At 41.2% G+C, this 23,086-nt stretch overlaps 1 protein-coding gene across 2 annotated transcripts in view; it reads left to right on the top strand.

Annotated features, from left to right (window-relative positions):
- The window catches only part of kank4 (KN motif and ankyrin repeat domains 4), a 69,747-nt gene extending 47,995 nt beyond the window's left edge, over positions 1–21,752 (top strand). For both annotated transcript variants that reach the window (XM_070831784.1, XM_070831783.1), the window contains exons 2-10: positions 409–482; positions 1,058–4,567; positions 8,131–8,224; positions 11,482–11,754; positions 13,354–13,438; positions 13,849–14,068; positions 14,192–14,334; positions 14,846–15,046; positions 18,000–21,752. In XM_070831784.1, the coding sequence (XP_070687885.1) occupies positions 464–482; positions 1,058–4,567; positions 8,131–8,224; positions 11,482–11,754; positions 13,354–13,438; positions 13,849–14,068; positions 14,192–14,334; positions 14,846–15,046; positions 18,000–18,119 (4,665 nt within the window). In that variant the 5' untranslated portion in view covers positions 409–463 and the 3' untranslated portion in view covers positions 18,120–21,752. The remainder of the gene's footprint in view (positions 1–408; positions 483–1,057; positions 4,568–8,130; positions 8,225–11,481; positions 11,755–13,353; positions 13,439–13,848; positions 14,069–14,191; positions 14,335–14,845; positions 15,047–17,999) is intronic.
- The last annotated feature ends 1,334 nt before the right edge of the window (positions 21,753–23,086 follow it).

A 23,086-nucleotide genomic window follows, 5' to 3' on the forward strand; every position in this document is an offset into this window, starting at 1 on the left:
ACAATTCTAAGGCAACCATCTGTCATAAACAAAGTGCCTTTTTTTGCTATCAAAACATCACTGCGTGTGCATTAGGGATCATGTTTGTATTTCTCTCTGTATATGGTCTGACATAACTTATTCAATATCTAATCTCAGAGAGGAAAACATGTGATCATTTTGGCTTATTTCAGCGTTGTACTGAATGGGTGAAAATGAGTGAATCTTTTTAATATTTCAAGATGCAAATGTCGTCGTCCACAAGGAGCAGATAGGCCACTGTTTTCTTTCTCTCATTTGATCCCACAGATCTGTCAATCTCTTGTAAAATTAGACACGGCAGAATGTACAATTCATTTCTGTTCAGATGATGATGATTGTGGATAATATTTCAGTTTCTCACACAGCTCTCTCATTTCTCACATCCAGGCTGCCAGCTCCAACTGTAGCAAACACAAGTCGATGACTGAGAACTCCGCCTCCCATGATGGACAAGAAAAGTGGTGAGTGTCACAAAGCCTGCATTTAAATAAACAATCCCCTTCTAACTTGTTGTGCCACGAATCCGTTCTTTTGGATTTCTATACTACTGTAGGAACAATAACTAGTCATGTACTGCAGAATCAGATATTTTTCATTACATAATGCAGTATTTGGTATGAGGGGTTAATTGTTTAACTTCTTGTTCCTGTATGTGACCAGAAGCAATGGAGGGTTTATTTCTCTCAGGTGATAACCACCCCCTGTTACTTCACACAGCATGAGCAGCATTTTGCATGCTGATTAGTCTGTTCTGGCGTAATCACTGCATGATAATTACTTCCCAGTAAGTGATATGGTTTTACATAATGAAGCACCATGTGTGCAGCACAGTACAGCCTGTCTATACAAGGGGGTGAAAAGGAATGATAATGCTGACGAGAATCTGTTATTTGGTTCATGTTCATTTTGTCAAGCAGTTTCATAGGTAACTACTTTTCAGTTGTTTAATTTCAGCTGTCATTGTGGTTGCTGTTTCTATTTGTAGTACTAGGAGGACAAGCATTGACTGATTGATTTTCATGTTTATTCCTTACAGCCAACGGCTTTCAGACCAAGGCCAGTGAAGGCAGTGTTCAGAGGAAGCAGTTGCCCTACTCAGTGGAAACTCCCTATGGCTTCCACCTGGACCTGGACTTCCTCAAGTACGTTGATGATATTGAAAAAGGCAATACCATCAAAAGGGTCCACATTCAACGGAGGGTCAAGGGTCCACCCAAATTCAGCACCTTGCCCAGAAATTTCAGCCTACCTGGGCATGGGGCCAGGCCTGCCCCTAAGGAAAAGGACAGTACATGGTCTGGGACGTCCACCCTGGGGCCCAAGCCTAAATCCCGGGTGACAGAGGTCCAACAGATCTTCGACTTCAGGGCAAATGAAGGGGGAGCATCCAGCCAGAGCAGCAGGGGGACAACCAGTCAGGGAACTGGCTATGTTACATCTAAGCCCAGAGAAGAAGCGGGAGTTGGGCCTCGGGATGTTGAAGATAAAGGTGTGGGGATTCAAAATCGTCCGAACCTGCTCCGCGCATCAAGTATGCCCATCACCCTACAGCAGCGGAAAGGTTCTGATTCAAGCAGTCCAGACCGTATTGTGGGAACACCGGAGGGTGGCTCAACGGAGAACATGTTCCGTGCTTCACCAGACATAACAGAGCGACGTTGTGTTCCTCAGGATCGGACAGGGCTTCACCAGCAGATCACAGTGGCATTGAAGCGGGTCAGAGAGCTGGAAGAGCAGGTTAAAACCATCCCAGAACTAAAGGCTCAGATCTGTTCACTTAGGGAGGAGAGGGAAAGGCTACTGCTTCAGCTCCAAGCCCAGGCCCAAGCCCAAGCGCAGGTCTCCACATCGTCTTCATCTACAATAGCACCGAGTTCTGATTCTGGGACATACACTCAGCCACAAGGACACAGACCTTCAGAAGAACTCAACTTAGCTCTCGTCACTCAACCCACTGGAGGTTTAGAGGCTTCAGAGCGTGTTCCAGCAAAGCCGGTAACAGGGAAAGAGAAACAAGGTTTGACAGAAAAAAGTACAGTGTTACAAAAAGAGAAGGAGATGAACGAGGAATCCATCAAAAGCTCCCTAGCACATGGAGGAATGGCTGGGTTGTCAGAGCACGAATCAAAGAGACAAATACAGCCATCAAAAAAATCAGACAAACAAAAAGAGACAGAGAGTCCACTCGATCATGCCGTGCAGAAGCTATCGCGGGACATTACAGGACAGGAATTAACATCACTTAGGGTGGCTATAAAAGAAACAGAGGCTAGTAGCATTCAAGATGGTAATGCAGTAGAAGAAGATAAACTTGAGCACCTAGACAGTATGCAGAAGCTACAGGAGAAGCTAATTACACTGGACAGTAAGCTCACTCAGGCTAGCCAAGAACTAGAGAGAACCAATAGTCTTTTGAAAGAACAATTTGAAGAGAACAAGTTAAAAGAGGAGAGAATACTACAAATGAGTGAAGGAATGAGAGTAGAGGTGTGTGCGACAGAAGGACAAAACAGGCCAAGAAGAGAGAGTATTGACACCGGGACAGAGACAGAGAGAGTAAATTTTGCCAACCAAGAGACAGAGACAGAATCTCCTGGTACAGTAGATAAGGGAACAGATACACACAGAATCTGTATTGAAGTGTGTGTACCCCAACCAAGGACTGGCAGCATAGATCAAGGAACAGAGACTATTATAGATGACACACGTGTACAGGTGTCAGCAATGGAGGCAGAAGTAGCTGCTGTGAGCCCACCAAGACCCAGAGCCAACAGTATGGAACGGGGCACAGTAACTGAGAGGATCACTACTCAGGACCAGATGACTGAGACCCCTGTAACGGAAAGGGTAAATCAAGTCACAGAAACAGAGGGAGAGACGCAGACTGACCATCCACAGAGACCAAGGGCCAGCAGTGTAGACCGAGGTACAGAGACGGAGAGAGTGGGCACTGTGGATAGGGTGACAGAGACAGAGGAAGCACAGCGGACAGACCAGCAGACTGAGACAGAGCTGGACAGACGTCAGGATAACAATCCAGGCAGAGGTGCAGAAGCAGAGAGCCGAGTGAGAGAAAGAGTAGAAGATGTAGATACTGCGGTAAGGGAAAGAGTGGAAGATGAGGAAGCAAATGAAAGAATTCAAGGAGCTAGTGGAGACAGGGACAGTGTGGATGTGGAAGTTGTCACAGAGAGTTCAACTGCAGTTATAGAAAGCAGAGTTGAACGAACTGTAGTTTCAGATATTGTAAGCCAGGATGAAGGCATCACCAGTCCAGTCGTTGCAGCAGGAGAAAATACAGAATCTAAGATTGAAATGGTTAAGAATGACTCAGAAACAAAAGAGATGATACCTCCAAAGACTGAAGTAACACAACAGGTTACAGTGGACACTGTAGAGAAGAAAGAAAATGAGGAAGAAGGTGAGATTGTGTGTGCAATAATCAAAGAAACCGTGGTCACAGACACAGTTGTAGTAGCAGGAGAGAATGCAGGTGTGAAGACAGTAGCTCCTGTACGTCCGCAGAGGGGCCGAAAGCCCTCAACAGAACAGGCACAGCCGTCACCTCCTCAACTTCAGGCTGCACCTGTGCGTCCTCGTAGGGGATCCAGTGAAACTCCAGCACAGCAGTCCCAGCCCCAAACAAAAACCCAGCCCCGAGCGGAGGTGCAGGGCCCACCTCAGCTCAGCTCAGAACCACAGGTAAAACAAGAAGCCCCATCTCCTTCTCAGGTTGAGGACCACGCCCTAGCAAAGATGCCCAGTGAGTCTAGTGAGAAACAATCTCAATCACAACCTCAGGCTGAGACTCAGGGCCCATCTCCGGGCTCCAGTGGAGTCCAGACACGGCCCAAGTCAATTCAAGCTCAGTCTCAGACCACTGCAACTCGAAGGGACTCCAAAGAACTTAAAGCATCACAGAGGGGCACCAGCGTACCGCAACCTGCCAGTCGTGGATCAGGTGAAACCCAGACCCGCCCAACTCGCCAGGGGTCATGTGACACCCAACCTCAGTCTCAGGGCTCTCGTAGAAGTTCCGGTGAGACTCAACCCCCTCACAAAAATGCCAGCGAGACACAATCACTGCGCAGAGGCTCCAGTGAAACAGGCCAGCGTCGTGGTTCAAGTGAAGCCCAAGCCTCACGTCGGGACAGTGGCGAAGCCCAGGGTCCTCGCAGAGGCTCCAGTGAGTCACCAACATCGCCTGCGGCTTTGGGCCAAGTAGTAACCCGGTTAACGGGGCTTCTGGGGGAGCAGTGGGCACAGCTGGGGAGCAGCTCTGGAGCTCAACAGACGGTCAGCCAGCAGGAGAGCCCCAGTGCACAGAAACAGACGGCAGGGAAAAGAGCAGAGGCAGGGAAAGGAGCACCAGCCAAGACTGCGGGGAAAGCGGTCCCTGCAGCAACAACAGGGAAACCAGCAGGGAAGCCTGGTCCTTCCAAAATGAGCTCTATTCAAAGTCAACTGGTCAGCTCGCTCAGTGTCCTCTCTGCCTTCTACTCACCAGGCCAGAAAGCTGCTGCTGCCAACAAACAGCAAGAACAAGGTAGGGCTGTGGTTCAGTTAGGACCCCATGGTTTATACTGTACACACATTTGTGAATTTGTATGTCAAACACTTGCTTACGTATTTGTAATAGACTCACTGAGCTGAATCCATTATCCTCTCACATTCACTGAAATGTTTCTTTCACAACCCCTATTTTCCATGCCACATAATTACAACATGTCTCATCTGATCTCTGCCAAGACGGCAGAGCTGTAAAATCAAGTAATTTATCAAAAACAACATTACAAAGCACTCAACAAGTTAGTCATAGTATTAACAATGACTACCTCAGTGCGTCTTTGGACAATATCTTCTCAGAACTCACAAAACACACCAGAGGTAAATGCATCCAAAATATTAGTATTACTTCAAAGCCACCGAAGCAGATTATATACAAGTCTTTGTTGATCCATAATAATCAAAATACATAAACTACTTCTAAACTAAACTGAGAGACTGATCTAAAGGAAGACACCCTAGTTTCAGACATAATAGCCTAATATTGCCAGAAAGATTTGACAGATTGCTGTGGTGTCACTTGCTCAGGCGGATCGCTTAGTTCTGCATACCGGCACACCTCTCAGCTGATGTGAGACACACACTATTACTGTCAAACTGACAACAGGGTGGTGTATTCACAGCAAGCAGGTCTGTTTCTTAGTGACTGTACTTTCTGCAACCTGAAACCACAGCAGTTTTAGATTCTATTTAGAAAAACTCATGTGCTGTCAAATCATGTCTTTTGGTGCCTCAATCAATAGCACTAAATCAATATGAGGGTTATCCTGTACCTGTCTCGTTACATATGCAGCACTGGGGTTGGGGTAGGAATGAAGTGAATTGCTTGACTTTTTAGGATACTTCCTGTGGAGTTAATCTGTGTTTCTCTCTGCTTCCGTGCTATATACAACAATACACATTGACCACTGTCACTATGATCAGTTTTACTATGCTGTTTTAGTAGGAAAAAAAAGATTTAGTTTTTCTTTTATCTAAAATACATCTGTGACTTTTCTAGTTACTTAATTATCTGATACTTTGCCAGTAGTTCAATGACTCTAAGTGATACGGACTTCATAATTTATTGTCAAATCTACCTGCCAATACACTCCCATTTATTTTCCGTTGTCTAATTGAAGGGGAAATGTCCACTTTACTTTCTGGTTCAATGTTATGTTATCTCTCTTTGGTATATTTCCTGTTTTTGATTCATCTGAAGCCACTCTAACATGAGTTCAAGAGATAAAGGTGTAACTCAGTAGGCCCCATCTCTTTTTTGTAATCAGATAATACGTTTCCACTGCCTGCTTCGCTGTAGTTCATCATATTCAGCTATAAAGATATAAAATGACCAACTACAAGCCCTCTTTTATATTTATATCTGCTTTGAATCATAGGAACATTAGTGACAGACATAAAGTAAAGGAGTAGCATTAATCTGTGAAAAACTGTAAACTTTGTAATACTAATATGCTGTCATCTTTGGTGACAGCATATAGACATTTAAATATCTATAGGCAATACATACTGTTTCAAAGATACAATAAATATTGGCTGTCATATACGAGGGGCTACAAAACATGTTAGCTCTGGTGAAATGACATGGTTCACTGTTTGATCTACGAGAGTAGATCAAATACACATTTCTTGCTTCACACAGCATAGCAAACACACACACACACACACACATGCATACACACTCCACAAGCACACACACAGAAAACACTTAAAATGACTCATGTATACTGTACTCCCAACAGTGAACTTAAAATGAACTCTCAACATAAAATATGTGTGTGATAGCAGAGTGATTCTGTACTTAAGCTCCTGGGCCAGATACAGAACAGCGAGACATCAAGGGAGGGAAGAAAGGCATCGTTGATGTGTGTGTGAGTGAGTGTGCAAGGGCCTTGCTTGAGTACCCATTTGACTGTGCACTGTAAGTATTCCTGTGTAAACGTTCCTGCATGTGTGTGTGCCCACATATATGTGTGTTCTCTGTTCACTTTCTACATCTTTCACATCTGAGATTCCCAGCCTGAGTCCTTAATCCTCAAAAATACATCTGTCTTTCATTTCTACAAATACTGGAAACAGGAACCATCACTTTTACTCTTAGAACTCTTGTTCATCCCAGTCATCAGAGACTCTAGTTGAGCTTTAGAGATTTGTATGGATGAGTGAAATATCTTAAAGTGTCTCTGACACAGTGAAGGAAGGTTAAATTACATCATTGTTTTATTTATTAGAAGATGGCAAGAGGATGTATTTAAATGCCAGATATATTCCTAACTTCCCCTCTCCCCGCTGCTATCTCCTGAGAGATACTGAATCTAAAAGCATTCTTCCTCTTAGATGGTGGTCGCTGGGATCTTTTCAGCTGGTGGGTTCTGGCTCAAAGCCACATCCTTATGTCCTTGCATAAAACATTACAGTGCCTGTGCACCATGTTTGCTGTCAGGCTCAACTAAGACAGCCAAACCGGGCTTAGAGCCAAGGGGGAGTCAGCAAAGGAGCCCATGCAGAATCAATTATAGGGTAGTTACATACATAGTTACATACAAGTGGGCCTGACAATGTCAAAGTTGTATGTTGTCGTTAAGGTCTATAATCTTGACCTGGGTATGTTGCCCAGAAAATACTTTGGGTGGTCCTGAACAACATTTGTAACATCAAATAACTGCAAGTCTATTCTATTAAGTTCTTTAGTGTCCTGTACAAAACCAAATTTTGGTCTAATTGCCATCATGCTTTGCTTTTGTAAATACCTAATGACCTCACAATAACAAGTTTTTGTCCGGCACTCCTATTAAGAGAGATGACATTTTTCTCAACAATGTGGTGCTGTTCACTCACATTGGACTTATTGCTGTCTTGATGGGGCCCTCGCTTCCCCTTTCTCTGCCAATATAGGGATTCCACACAATTTGATGAGCTATACTTGCTTATAATTGCATCCAGAGGTTCTTCAATATCACCCAGGCTAAAAATGTTTTCGAAGAGATACACATACTTTCACACACGGATGCACAGAAACAAGCAGGCAAGTGTACTGTCTACACTTGCACAAGGAAACATGTGCAAACCATTATTGTCTGTGGTCTCATGAGCTACTAATATAAGTTTGATGTATTGCTTTTACTCAGTATTCATTTATTTATAACATACATAACCTATAAACTCAGATGTTTTGATCGTCTTTGTTGGATACACACGATGGAGAAAAAATACATTCATCCCTCTGTGTTTAAAAGATAAAGCATTTATTTTGACTGAAGAATATGTTATATATGACTCTTGGAGGAGTTTATAGTTTAATTGAATAGAAAATGCAGTAACGGCTGCACATTTGTAGGTGCACGGACATGCTTTTCTAAAGACTAACCATGAACATAAGCTCAGTCATACTTCAACAATCTTAAATGCTCATATGAGCCACTCACAAACAACCTACTGCTTTTTATGTTCAGGCATGAGAACATGTTAGAAATAACAGAATCTGAATTCTCCCTTTTTTCTCCCCTCTTTCTCCCTCTCTTATTCTGTCCTCCTCTTCACCAGGTCTCAAATCTATTATGAAGAAAAATGGTGTTGCTGACAAGCAGGGGAATAAAGGAGCCAAGAAAAACCTGAAGTTTGTTGGGGTGAATGGAGGGTAAAATCTACTTTTTAATCAGTGTACTATCTCTATGTGATTCTTGTTTTTACATGTGCTGCAGAATGTTTTGGGGCATTTTTATTTGTGTGTCCAAGCATGTTTTTTGTTACTTTTTTATTTCTTGTGGAGAATTAAGGCTTAGACTGTGTGCATTATTGCAGGCTACCTGAATGTATCATTATATACGTGTAGACACTCTACAGAACAGGGATTACATAGCTTAAATTTTCAAAGCTGTCAGGTTTAATGTGTTACTGTGTAAAATAACTCCAGGTAACTCTGAGAGGTATGTCAAATGGTACCTGGGTTTGGTTCTGTAGAAAGAGAACAAATGCAAAAAGTAAGAATATATCATGCTCAATTTGAAAGTAAAGCACTGCTCAAATATACTGCCCATATAGGCCTCATTAGTAGGATTTTTGTAGACTTTAACCAGGTAAATATGTGCACATGCTTTTTATTAATCCATCGACAGCAGTTTGGATTTTGAAGCAGAAAGATTCTCCATCCTGTTTTATCCGACCATCTGTCAATAAGTACACAAGTTGTAAGCAAATGTCTGTTTGTTAATGATGTAGCATATGCACTCGCACTCAATTTGCCGTTAGCTGAGTGTGACAGCTATCTCATTGTTCATCTGAGTTTGACCACAGTGTCTGTGAACTAAGTCCAGCTGTGTCTCACACATCTGCTTCATGCTGTTCGTCAACAAGCCCATTTGAAAACACACTACCCCGAATTTGACCTCACTGCTGCTGCTGGGAGCGTGGATGTGTGTGTGTGTGTGTGTGTGTGTATGAATATGTGTTGTACAATATGTGATGTGTGTGCATTTTGTCAGTGTTGATGATACCTCAGTGTTTTGTGCAAGTATGCTTAAGTCAGCATTTGCTGATGCTGGATGCAGTGTGTGTTTGTAAGAGTGTGTGTTTGTGTGAAGGCGTATTTGTAAAACCTGATAAATTTTAAGTAAGCAGATGGTAGTGGTTGGAAGAACAATGGCTTGTGTCAAGGAGATTATTCTCTCTGACTGGTGTGATTCTTGTTAGGTGTCTGGTGCTACAGTTATAACATGACACACCTGTATACACACAAACACACACACACACACACACAAATCCTGTTGGGACCAGATCTTGCCCCCAGATGGAAAGTGGCTGCAGACAGACATTTGGGCAACACTTTACATTACGGTACACAAAATGTGGTAGTTACTAAGGAACAGTGAGGATCGAATCAGGAGCAACCAAATAATTAATGAATTTTTAATGAGCACTTCCTGAATTAGTGTTAATAGTGGACTATATATTAGAAAATGATCAGTTACGAGAGTACTGTTTTGGAGATACTATAATAATGAATTACTAGGTAATGTTTAGTTCATAAACAGCTGTGAATACAAATACTGACCACTTTCTTCATGAGTAAGTCCTGATTAACTACAAATCAGTTACTGAGTAGCAAAAACTCGCAACAACATATTAATTACTGAATAAAGTATCTATCTATCTATCTATCTATCTATCTATCTAGCCAATCATTAGATACTATTTTTGTGCACCCCCCAGTAAAGTGATACATCTTACTGAGCAGTATCTCCTCTAGTGACTCATCATTATCTACTACAGTCCCCGAGTCAGAGTTATTCAGGAACTACTCATTAATGAGTAATTAATGTTTCTCTCACATTAGTTCAGCTACAGAGCTACACGCACATATACTTATTTAGCGTAAATAACTCAATGGTACAACATTTGTAAGCCTACTGGCTTTGTTTTATAAACCAAAAACTTTTCCTTTTTCAATATGTGCTCCGTCTCTTTTTGTGAGAAATCCCAAAGATAGTAAAGCCATCTAATCAGTCACTCAATACAAAGATAATAGTTTAATGGACTGAAAACTTCTCTATATAAAACTTTTTTTCTGTTTCTATTGCCACTTATCAGGCATGTCCATGCAATACCTCCAATATTCTCATCATTTGCTTTTTAAAGTCATTCTACAATTCCATGGTGGTGTTATCTCCTGCATAATATTGATTTGTTTTATCCCTGCGTTCCTGTTCTTACATTCCTGAGCTTTACTGTTTTATGACCTGTTTGTCTTTGCTATGTTTTGTCGGAGCTGTGGTGTGGTCTATTCCTTCCTCCCTGTTTCAAAATGATCTGCTTACATTCTCCAGAACAAATAAGGAACCATCAGTGTTTTTTTTTCAGGATCTCCTCCTTTTATAAATATACACAAAGTGTTTTTACAAGATCTGCATACCATTAATAAGTTAAATAAGATTATCCATGTTTAGTTTGACTCTTTTGAGTTTTTAACCTCTGTAGCAGAAATAAATCTCTCGATTTTGTTGTCGTATTGCTTCTTTCCAAACAAAATCGAGTAGATGCTATTTATAATAAGACAGACATTTCAGACGACAATATTTTCTCTGACTATCTTTAGGCTTCTGCCCACACGAGGAAGTGGGCTACTGTTTGTACTTCTTCTCTTTGGATGGTCTAACCTATCTTTGCTCTCCCTTGAGCTCCTCTGGAATCCAGGGAATGCTGTGGCCCCTGAACGCCTCTTGTGGTGTGTTGTCTCGATGTGTGTGTGTGTGTGTGTGTGTGTGTCTAGAAAGAAGCATGAATCCGTGGCATTCAATATAAGACTTATCTGATCATTGGCCTCACAGAGGTTCCTTCATGATACACCCCAATGATTACACCAGCTACCTCTATGGCTCTTAATATAACTCCAGCCTTTCCCACCTGAACAAGACTGTGTTTTGTCCAAGGTTGCATATGTGAGTGTGCAAACATACCTATGGATTTTCATGTATATGTTTAACTGTGTGAAGGATGTTTTGGATATGTGGACCAAGGTTGTATAAGACAAGCATCTTTTTCATGTCACAGTTGAGGTCTAAAGGCGAATGGCCTGTTAGTATTTATCAGGCCCTGGTCTATGTTGACACAGCTACTTTCATATTTGCTTTTAACTGCTTGGGTGTTTCTTTGATGTGGTTGCTTCAGTATATGCCTAATTTCTGTCCACATGCTTACGTTTAGAGAAAAAACACGAGTTAAATGCTCCAAAGCTCATTACAGACAAAGTGCTGTCTGTCCTGCACAACTTAAAGATGGATTTCTGTTTAGTCTGTGTTGAATGACTACAAGAGACAACTTTTCCCTAAAAAAGTGAGAAAATACTTCCTAGTTAGAGTATACAAAAGTGTGTGAATGACTGTTTGTGTCCTCCTCCAGCTATGAGACGACATCGAGCGAAGAGTCCAGTGGAGATGAAAAGCCGAAGGAGGAGGTGGAGGAGGACAGCTCAGAACCAGGGGTAGAGAAGGAAAAAGAGACGGAGACAGAGCCTCAGCTGGCAGAGAAGCCTGAGGAGGGAGCAGAGACCCAGCAGAAGGATGCAGAGGTCTCAGCTGAGGGAGGAGGTGCTGTGGCTGCAGAGAGGGAGGATGAAAGGGGCTTGCTGGATCCAGAAGGCAGCCAGGAACTCCTGGAAGAACAGGCTGAGGGGTGAGACAGACAGTAAAGCTGCGTTTGTTGTTGTGTGCAATGGGTTAGGCCATAGCTGCAGAGCCTCTGTAGACTATACTGTAGGTGACATGGGCCTTGTGACCACATGTCAGGGATAAGATACTGTTTGGGTACACGATGAACTGCGATTGGTCAGCATGGACTGCTGTCTGTTGCTGCTGAAGATCGTTGATAGTGAAGCATACATGAGGCAAGTTGAAAAAAGGCTTAGTCATCTTCTCTTTTTCAGTAACACACATCTAACCAAGCAATCTCAACTGTAAACCCTCTGCTCAGTGTGATCCACAGCGAATGAAGGAAGACATGGCAACAGCACAGAATAGCCAGGGTTTCATAAAGCGAATGTATAAAAAGAATGTAAACACTGTAAATGCGAGGGATGTAATTAAAGCACAATGCAGCCTTATCATGTAAAATACACCCATAGAGACGACAGTGTGACGTGTGCTCTCAGGTAAGCACAATTGAGTGCTTTGTTTTGTGTCCAGCCACAGCCTACATACTTTGTCTGAGACAGGTGCTGAATGACGCTTCAATATACAGTGGGCCTCGCACACACACACACACACACACACACACACACACACACACACACACACAGAAATCCAATTAGCACACACTCCTTGCTACTTACACTTTTGTACAACCCTGCACCCCTGCTTACCACTTAATATCTTGCACAGACTCACTGCTATGCTCAAACACCATAATCCTGTTTTATACACATACACACTAAACACACACCTGTTTCCACAAAAGGCTTTAATGTACAATAAGCCTCACACACACGCGCAGCACACACAACTTGCATCTACACACTTCAATATGAGCTGCTCTCACTCACACAGACACGCATCATTCCCTGAAGCGCAAGGGCTCTTGGACAAAAAGCAAATAAGCAGTAGTATTGTCCTCCCTGTCGCTGACTGATCACTTATCTGTCTCAGGTATGTGGACATGGCTGAGGGCCCTGGGCCAGACAGTAGATGGGGCCCCTGGGAGAAGGCAGGACGCATATTAAGTCATCACTCAGCATCTGTCTGATCATTCCTATGTGTGTGTGCCTGTACATGTACATGTGTGTTATGGCTGGAGTACAGTACACAGTGAGTGTGATCCACTCAGGCTCAGTGCTGCTTGAGATGTGCAGTCCGACCGTGCATGACAGACGAGCAGCATGAACACTTTGTGGATATTATTGGGCAGTGAATCAGTGTAAACTGTCACCATCAAGGTTTGCATGTGCTTTCAGTGTGTCACACAGCTGACCGATGTGTGTGTGTGCTGAAGAGTCCTGCAAGCCATCTTTTATCTTTTGTTTTCATCCCAGACAGAATTTACACAAAAGCCGAAGTAGCCATCAGTCTCCTGGCCATATGTTATGCAGACTTGTTGGTATTTCCACATTAAACCTGAAAAAGCAGTAAAGACAACAAAGAAAAGAGCAGATGTGGAGTGTGCTGGGTTCAATTTTTTGTTTTTTCACGTATTCCTGGTCTGCTTGAAAGTCCTTGACTTTAAAAATATTTGAAAAAGATCTAAAAAAAGACTGTTGTCTCATCTGGTCTTTGTTTCCAGAGAGAAAGTTGACAAGAGTTTTATAGATGCCTGCCTCTACGTAAGAGACCGCATGGAAGAAGTTTCATCCCCAGATAAAGAAATGGTAAGACTTTCTTTTGGCTGTCGGAAACTGTGCAAACCGATTCAATGTAATCGTATCGGATTTTAAAGTAAATAATCATGGTCATAAATCTGTCCGCCACATTGTATAAACTAGAAGATCTTTTAATGAGTGTATCCTTTTCTAATGCCGGAACAATTATGCCTTCTTTACTTTCCGAAACAGCAATAAAAACTAGTTTTGTGTGGGGAAAATGCTTCGGGTACTTTATTTTTTGGCTTCAGTGAGTAGAATAATATAGAGCAAGGTGGTTTATAGTGCCATTCCTCTGGCTGAAAATGCAAGCTGCTCAACAGCTCAAACAGTAAAAAAAACCTGTTCAGGTAACAATAAAAATGGTGCTAGTGGCAACTTTTTCATTTATATCTTTTCTCTCCCACGTTTCTCCTCAGCGTCAGGTTTTAGTGGTGCTCTACCAGGAGTGGTTCAAGGTCTCCAGTCAGAAAGACTCGCAGGCCGATACTGTCAGATTATACCTGCGACAAGTGGGCTTGACCACACCTACTCTCCTGCCATATGTAGTTAACTTGACAGACGGCAATGGGAATATGGCCCTCCACTACAGTGTGTCACATTCAAATTTCCCTGTGGTCAAACTGCTGCTGGATACTGGTGAGCTGAAAAACACACACAGCAGCACACACAGCTGAATACAGAACAGTAGAGCATAGATTCAGATACTCAATTTTAAAATTCTTTCTTTGACCCAGTAAAACCTTGCGTTTGTGTGTTCAGGTCTATGTGAGACAGACAATGTGAACAAAGCAGGCTACACTCCAGTGATGCTTGCTGCGCTGACGGCTGCTGAGAGCCCTGATGATCTGGAGGTGGCACAACAACTTTTGAAACTGGGTGACGTCAATGCATGCTCCAGACAGGTAATATACAGTATGCACTGGCACTGACACATCACTTCCCCTCCATTTACTGAATATCAAAGGATTTGCTGTGTCGTATGGTGTGTTATTGTTGTAAAGGAAGTTGTATTTCAGGCAGGAAGGCAATTTAATAAATCCTCTGGGGAAATTTGATCATGTTAGCAAATTTTTACAAGTGGGTCACTTTACAGGAATGCACCACAACTCCAGCTATTTTTTCCCCGACAGCAAGGCCATCTAATAGTGCAAACCAAACAAAATGTAAAAATGGGAAGGAACAGCATGTTAGCCTAGGAAAGCAGACTGAAGTCACAGGAACCTTTAAATGTCCAGATACAAATTTTTTATTTCAAAACATTACACTTACCTCCCCTTTTTATCCCCTCTATCCCGCTTTTCCTCCCTAATTTCCCAACCCTGCATTTCTTTTTGTTTATTTTTATATCTCCCCTTCATACATATCCTCTCACTGTTTAAGTCTGATTCTCTGTATTTCTCAATCTTTCTCCAGGCAGGCCAGACGGCACTCATGCTTGCGGTGAGCCACGGCCGCGTTGCCATGGTGAAGCTCCTCCTGAGCTGCGGCGCGGATTTAAATGCCCAGGACCGCGAGGGCTCCACGGCCCTGATGTGCGCCAGTGAGCATGGGCACACACACATCGTTCGTCTACTGCTGGAGACAGGTCGCTGCGACACCAGCCTCATAGATAAGGTATGCTCATAGATATGTGTGTACAGTACAGCTGAGATTACACTGTCTACTGGACTGTTGTAAAACTGAAGACATCTCCCCTCTCATCCAAGATGGTTTTAGACAGAATCAAAGCTGAGATGCCTTCTGACTGTGTTGTCCCTTCTCCAAATGATCCCCCATCCAGTCTGACACATAAGACTTCTTCAAGATCGTGCATGCTCTTTCTAGGCTGTGTACCTTTCTGTCCTTTTCTCTTGTAACTGGACATAAATTGAGGCATGTGTTGGCTTCACTACACTATGCACAGATCTGCACTTTGCTCACTGCATGAACAGTGTGGCTCCACTGATGTGTGAGCATACAGTCCAATAGGTGAACAGTTGCCTCAGTGTGTTGCCCCGTTTAAAATATATCATGTTGTATAAATAACAGACTGCAGCTCAACCCAGACCAAATATGCTCATTGACAGACTTGACTGTTTAAACACTCCATGTAACATATGGAGTCAAAAATAAATAGGCAAAAACAGAGAGACTCCCTGCCTGTGCTGTCTTTGCCAAGATTTGGACTATAGTGACTCCTCCATGAGGGTTCATTCAGCACCACTTTACAGTAAGATTACCCCTATAAAAGATTAGAAATTAGGTTATTTATTAATATGTTAACATTTTACAAATTGTTAATGCGCTGTTATAACACATTAGATTGACCTGTTGCTTGCCAAATACTGAGCCCACATGTATCTGTACTGATGAGCCTCCCACTGACTGCTCTGCTTCCTTTGTCTTTGCCATCTGTCAAGTTTCATCAGATACTTTTTAGAACTGGCATTTAACCAACATCACCATATCTAAAGTTTTAAAAAGATTAATTTGGCACATCAAGTTCCCAGAGTCATACATCAGCAGTCTTCCTCATTATTATCTCAGGAGTTTAACTTCATCAGGTTATGTACATTGGATATTAAAGGGGTATTTTGTGACAATTCATACTGGTTTGTATCCTTAATAAATGGTAATGTGTTTTATACTTTACAATAAGGTTCCCCTTGATGAGTAAGAGTATTTACTGGACCTTGCCAAATAGTGAGTCCACATTGATTTATGAAAAATGTGTTTTAACTTGTTTATAATTCTTTATTGAGGAATTATAAAATGCTTAAAACCTAAATAACCCGATCCTAATAAATCCTTACATTTATTTCTTTTTATTGTGAAGTCTTAACTGAGATGCCAGGGATCACTGCGCCATTTCAACTAGTTATTTACCGTTTGTACAACATTGGTCATCACACAGCTCTTCATGCCTGGCTCACACTTAGCGTAGAGTATGTCACTAGATATTATACATCCTGTGTGGTGCCCAGTAGCTGGTGTCTGGCCCACACATAGTAGATTGATTGTTCAGCCTAGTACATTATTGATTTCTCTACATTTTTGATTGGCCTCTGCAGTCCGCTCTGCCCGGTCAGAGTGGCTCTGCTACACTCCAAGCTTACCACTTGCAAACAATCCTGTGAGCACTGTTCTCAACACTTTTGCATCACTCCTGCATCCAACTGTGGGCTTTGATTCTAGTTCCCCAGCAAATAGTTACACTCCAAGCATCACTTTTAACACAACGTGTTGCAGCTTTAAGCGCTACTACAACTTTACAGCATTTCTACACTTTTTCCTGCCCGACCCTGGGGACGGGGCTTCATGGGTTCTCATCAATTAACCAAAATCATGAAAATCATCAAAAAAATCATTTGTGAAACAGTTCATTAGATTATTTAACCAGGATTTCACTGTAGAACATGGATGATCACAACATCTATACAGGCACATCTATACAAACATGTGCCTGTGGTAGATGATTTACTGTGTGACCCCATGACAACACACTATATTTAGTGGTAGTGGGGGACAAACATTAACCCAAACTCAGGAAATAAGCAGCTCTGACAAGCAAATTTGAATTATATGCAAGTAATTCAGGCAGTTTGTTATATGGGTGAAATTTACATAAAGCAAAATACTGAGCGTTCACACTGTTCTGAGACATCTGTGTTCCCATGAGACGAGAGGTGTCTCTCAGTATGCAGCCTTGTCTGCTCTAGTTTGCTTTAACATAAAATATCCAGCATTTGATTGGAGGAATGAATAGGAATTACCAAGACGCATTGTGAGAATGATGAAGGGAGTTTCATGCAACATTCAGCGAGCAGGGAAAATGTACAGTTATGTGTGTAGTGAGGATGCTGTGTTTACAAGACACCTACAAATATGCTTTGCTATAATAATTTAGTTTGAGCTTGAGCAACAGCCATAAAGGCATTATATCAAACATGGTTTGTTTAGCTTATATAAGACAGAAAAAAACAACTACTGCAGATGCAACAAATGCTTTGTGCTGATCAGCTGTTCAAGCTGAGTGAATATTATTGTTTTTTTTGTTGTTGCAGTGTTTGTAATGCTGCAGGAGAACATGTTTACACTGTTTTTATATGAAAATGTCAAAAATGTTCTCACTGATGTTTAGGTTTTGGAACATTTCCTGCGTTTCCCCTTTGCGCTACAAAACTTCCTCAGGCTTATTATCTAACCTTGTCCTATTACACAGGCAATTTCTGCACGGTGCAAAGAAGCTTATCGGTGGATGTTATAATAATCTTTTTTGCACATTTTGATGTGTAATTTGGGACGGAAATAATTAGATCAGATTTACAGAAATGTGACAAATCCTAACCTCAACTGGCATTTGGTATTTCAAGAAAAGGCAAAATGCTCGTTTCCAGATACTGAACCCACTATGCTGGGAATGATGTTCGCAGCATAGTGTAGCCTGTATCAGGGCAGGTGCAGTATGTACTGTAGAGGTCCAGTTGGTAGGGAAAGAGCAACACAACACTGCCACTATCAGGATAAGAACAGTCACTGCAATGTCTTTGACGTGAAGCTGTGACATTCTCTCTCTGTTTTTCCCCAGAACGGACAGACAGCACTGTCGGTGGCAGAGGCAGCCTCCCACCAAGACATACTTGACCTTCTGAAGGCCCAAGCTGAGACTCAAACCCCTGAGCCCTCGTCTACCACAGGCCTCCTGTGAGCCAGGCCGACCCTGTGTACTTCTCCAGAACCACTCCAGCTAGCCGATCCCGAGCCCTGCAATTACAAAGACCATCTGACCACCAATAAAGAGGGAGAAGGTTGAATTACAGACATGGTGGCACCATACAAGGCTCTGTATGACCAGTGGAAAAAATGGATATGCTTTGTTTACCGTTGAACTTCATATGAAATTCCGAGACTTGAGTGTCCAGCAATGTACGCCCACATTTTTCTTCCACATCTCTGCCAACATGCCCCGTGGGTGTTTACGGATACGGCGCATCAACTACTCAACGGACAGACAACAAAGGGTGGCCGGCCGGACTGATGAGGAGATATTGCCATAGTGACAAGTATGATTGACAGGATATTATTAGGTGAGACAGGGTGGGAATATAAAGAGTGACCAGGAGTGGCAAGTGAATGAAGAGATACTCTGATGAACTGCTGCTTCTTATCATCAACTAGCTCTTCAGGCAAAAATACTAAGCACATGATCTACCTTTCAAATATAAAATATTAAATATGACATCATTTCTATTTTTTCTTTTACGACATTGACATTGTTCTTCTCATATTTGGACATAAGCCATTATTGAGAACATAGTATATGTAGAATGTTATTCTAACAGATTATAACCATATACAAAACACAGAAACTGTATTTTCTACTGCACTTTTTTATTGTGTTTGTGTACAGTAAATAGTCCTCTAATATCAGAAGATACTATATATGTATATATATATACTATATATCTCCAAAAGTGCAAATTAGAAAATTTAATAGAGTATTAAAAACTTCTGGTCAAATTTCCCATCATTTAGTGAATATCTGACATGGTCTAATATATTGGTTTTTGTTGCAGTAATTAGTTGTTGTTTTTTTTTATCATAGAGGACATGGGTGATCATCATCTGTGAATTACTGAGAAACAAATGGTTGAGTTGAAGATAAAATATTTCTGGTGGACACAAAAGAAATCATTTTTATAACCACGGTATAACCAGATTAAAGAAAGACAAAAGTCTTCTAAATAGAAGATTGTACTGAGGGTGCTGCATGCCAATACACAGTTACTCCCCCTACTGGCTGTCTTATAGTACTAAACAACAGTATGTTGTAATACTGTCTGTGCTCTTGACTGACATCTCTCTCTTTCCTCGTCCCTCAGTTCAAATATAATGTATGTCTTGTTCGCCTGCTCGTTTCAAATCAAATCATGTATGCAACTGCTACATAATGCACAATGAATGTCAGGCTGGCTGTTATACATTCCAAGAAAAAATGTAGCAAGTCTAACTATACTGGCATGGATCATGGGACTAACAGAAACATAGGCTGTTAGTGGATGTGGCAGACATAGGAATGACTCTAGATATTTTTGAAATTAAAGACATTTAATCACAAAGAAAATCTTGATTGCAAAGATCTGATCTGCCTCAAGTTACTAACACTAGTTTACTTTGTTTCTGCCTCAAGGCATTCATATTTCCAAAAGGTAAACGGGCAAGACGTTCAAAGTGGAAGTAATGGGTTGTTTGTGGCTTGTGGTCCTAAAAGAAGCAATATTAATGAAATGCTACGTTGTCAGTGAGAAACTAGGTAAGAGAAAGTGGCTTTGGTCTAGCCTTAATCAGATGACCATCCTACATTTTAAAGGTGAGGTGTGTTTCAGGGAGTGTGGTCTTTTTCTTCTCTTTTCCTTATATCTACTCCCATATTCCTAAAGTCTCTTAAAATAGGAGTACTGGTCTGATAAAAATGTTTACAACTTAACAGCTCCCCTTCAGTGACCCCTTGCAGAAATCCCCCAAATGTCCAGCAGGTCGGGAAATTAGGTTTACATGGAAGAAAGGGAAAAGTCACAGTCAGACAGGAGGAGTGATTTCACCTTCCTGGAGAGGGATAATGACCAGTGGACGTGACTATACTTCATCATGTTTCTGAAAAGTGATATTTAAATCAAAGCATTAAAGGGTTACTCCAGCAATTTAGTATTCCACTTCCATAAAGTTGGGGAACCAAGCATCAGAAGCTGAGATATCCTCACTTTGAGTCCTTCGTATGAGCCAAGCTCCAAAATCGCAGGCTAAACCAAACTCCCACAATGCAACCAGTGGCACTGTTTTGTTTGACACTCCCTGCCTGGTAAATACCCGTGTCTTACAAACTCCAAGCTTCAAATACCTGCATTTTGCTGGGGTTACTGAAGGTGGAATTTAAAAGGGGAATACCACTCATTTTAACAACTGCCATATGTGTGGTCTATGACGGCCCAGTCTGCATTTACAGTCAGAAAATAAATCACTTTCTACAGAGGCAAGACTGTGGTCCAACTCCTGGATCACAGTCAACTTCAGTCAAGTCTTCAGCTTTCTTACTAAATCAAACGGCTCAACTTTTCTTATTACTTTTAGTAAGCTGGATTCCAGTTTTGGCTCGCTTTAGTCATGACGAATTTATAGTGCCATGTCTACAGTATGTTGTCCTGATTTCTAAGCTGAATTTAATGACTGTATTTTCTGAGATGCACTGTGGTCTGACCACTGATCCTGCACCAGTACTCTCTCATTCCCATACACTTTATTAATATGGGTGCTGATATGGAACTATATAGATGGATAAGAACATAGACCTATTATATGAGGTATCTTGATTATATAGTAATATATATAGCGGTTGCATTAACTCAGCAACAATGGGATTTTTTTCAACAGCGGCTTATGATCACCACCATTTGTTGAGTCACAAAGTAGCACAGATTGTCTCAGCGAATGAGGCTGCTTTTACCCAGGATCAGGAACTTTGAATTTTAACTCTGTGCAGCGCATCTGATCGTTATTTGTTGTCTGTGTATTAAGGGACAGAAATGAGAGTCGGTGTAGCCTCCTACATTTCAGACAGCTGAAGGATGATCCGATCTGTGCTGCGACAAATATCTGGTATATCTGGTCTTCCGTGCCTGTGTATTAAGTCTAAATCGCATCCATATGTTTAATCCAGTGTGACCCAGATGTAACAAGGTTTCATAACTGGCTCAACACCAAAGAAGTGAAATCAGATCTGTTTCACATGGGGTTAAGTATATTGTTCTATTTGTTCCTGTAAATTCAGCCAAATACATGTACATACAGTATTGTGAGAAATATATAACAAGTATTGTCAAACAGTTTGCTCTAAAAATGATATTACGTATTTATTCCAAATGCTATATTTTTTACCATATATAGTATACTTATGTATGCATGGACAAATATTCCAGTGATTCTGTTGGAGGGAAATTTGGATGATTGGAAATGGTGCTGAGCATTCCCTGACGATGTGATTATTTAGCTTATCTATGAATGGTAGGGTGGTGTAGTATGTATGGGATTTGACAAGGTTGTGGACTCTATCATGTGCCCTTTGACATTTGTGGGGAAATATGAAGCAGATTTGGAATTGGCTTACAAGCTACAAGGACAGCATCTCCTTGTCGGAATACCCATCTGAAAATTGAAGAATACGCACATGACGGAGTCAAATGTAAAAACCTGTACCTCTGAAGTATTCCTTGTACGATGGGCTTATATGTTACAAACCAGAGAACTACTTCTGAATAAATAAATATAAGATTTAAAACGTATTAAATGTCCATTTCATGTTGTTCTCTATCATTTCCAACAGAAAACAGCAAAGGTAAGATGATGTCCGTGTTGCTCATGTTTATAAGAACAAAATGCTTTCAGTCTGATGTGATGGTGTACAGTGGATAGTGTATAGTTGTAATTTATAGAAATAAACCAAAGTTATTGATTGGGCATTTAAGCGAAACTGCCATTTTGATATAAACACTACATGCCAGCCTTGATACATATTATTTCCTTTCAGGTACCATAATGACACTCTGAACAACATTTACTAACCACTTGTGTGTTGTAAGGGTCAAATCATGTTAGTTGTTTTTGATTTTAAGGAGAAAAACAGAACTAAAAAGGTTGCTCCGTAACAGTATATTCCCATAGTGCAGCTTCCACATCAAACAATATGTATGTAAACAATTTGAAATAAATCAAACATTTTTTAATGTGCAAAATCTGTATTAATCAGTTAGTGCGACTCAATGATTACTCTTATAATCTCAGAGACAGTTTTCTAAATATGTATTCAAGTGTTACCACCAGACACCGATGTGCATGTGTGCGTCTCAGCTCCACTGTCATGGCTGTAATGAAAAATATTGGCCAGCAGATGGCGGTCTTGCTATGTGGTAAGAACAGAAAATGAGGGAGAACAGTCTCAATCTCAGGAGCATGGGCACAGTAATGAGCAAATATAATAAATAAATAAAATATACATGACATTTACTAAAATGGCAATACCTAAATACATAAATATGTCTTTACAAATAAAAGTCCTGCACTCCAAACTTTATTAAGTTAAAAGTATTAAAGTCCTAGCAATAAAACATATTATGTATCCAAGGTACTCATGTAAAATATCAGATTTATTGATGAAGATATTGATATGTTTTGTTGTAATACTTGAATCTGAGAAATTACTATAGCTGTAAAAGAGGACAATATTGCATTTGAAATGTAGTGGAATAAAGTATAAAGTAGCATGAGATTCAAATACTTGAATTCAAATACTTAGTTATTGCAGTGTTTGCATAAATGTACTTACCTTCCACCACTGTGCTTATTTGAAGTTTGCCACCAATAGATACAACACCAGAGTTTTTAGGGATCAGCACTGTTAGCCGGAATAGTAGATCTATCAGGGGAAACACTGTTCTTCTGTTTAAATGGGTGCGTGGCCACTCCCTCAATAAGATCAGCTGATGATCTGGACAGCACAAATGACAAATGTCTCTGAGTGAACTTCCAGTGTGTGCGTAAACATTGCCTCAAGACATCGGACCTCACTAAAGCTCCCTCGACTTTCAGCCTTGGTAGCAGCATAATGGTCAATTACGAGTGCCA

Source organism: Pempheris klunzingeri, chromosome 6, assembly GCF_042242105.1.
Source record: "Pempheris klunzingeri isolate RE-2024b chromosome 6, fPemKlu1.hap1, whole genome shotgun sequence".
NCBI lineage: Eukaryota > Metazoa > Chordata > Actinopteri > Acropomatiformes > Pempheridae > Pempheris > Pempheris klunzingeri.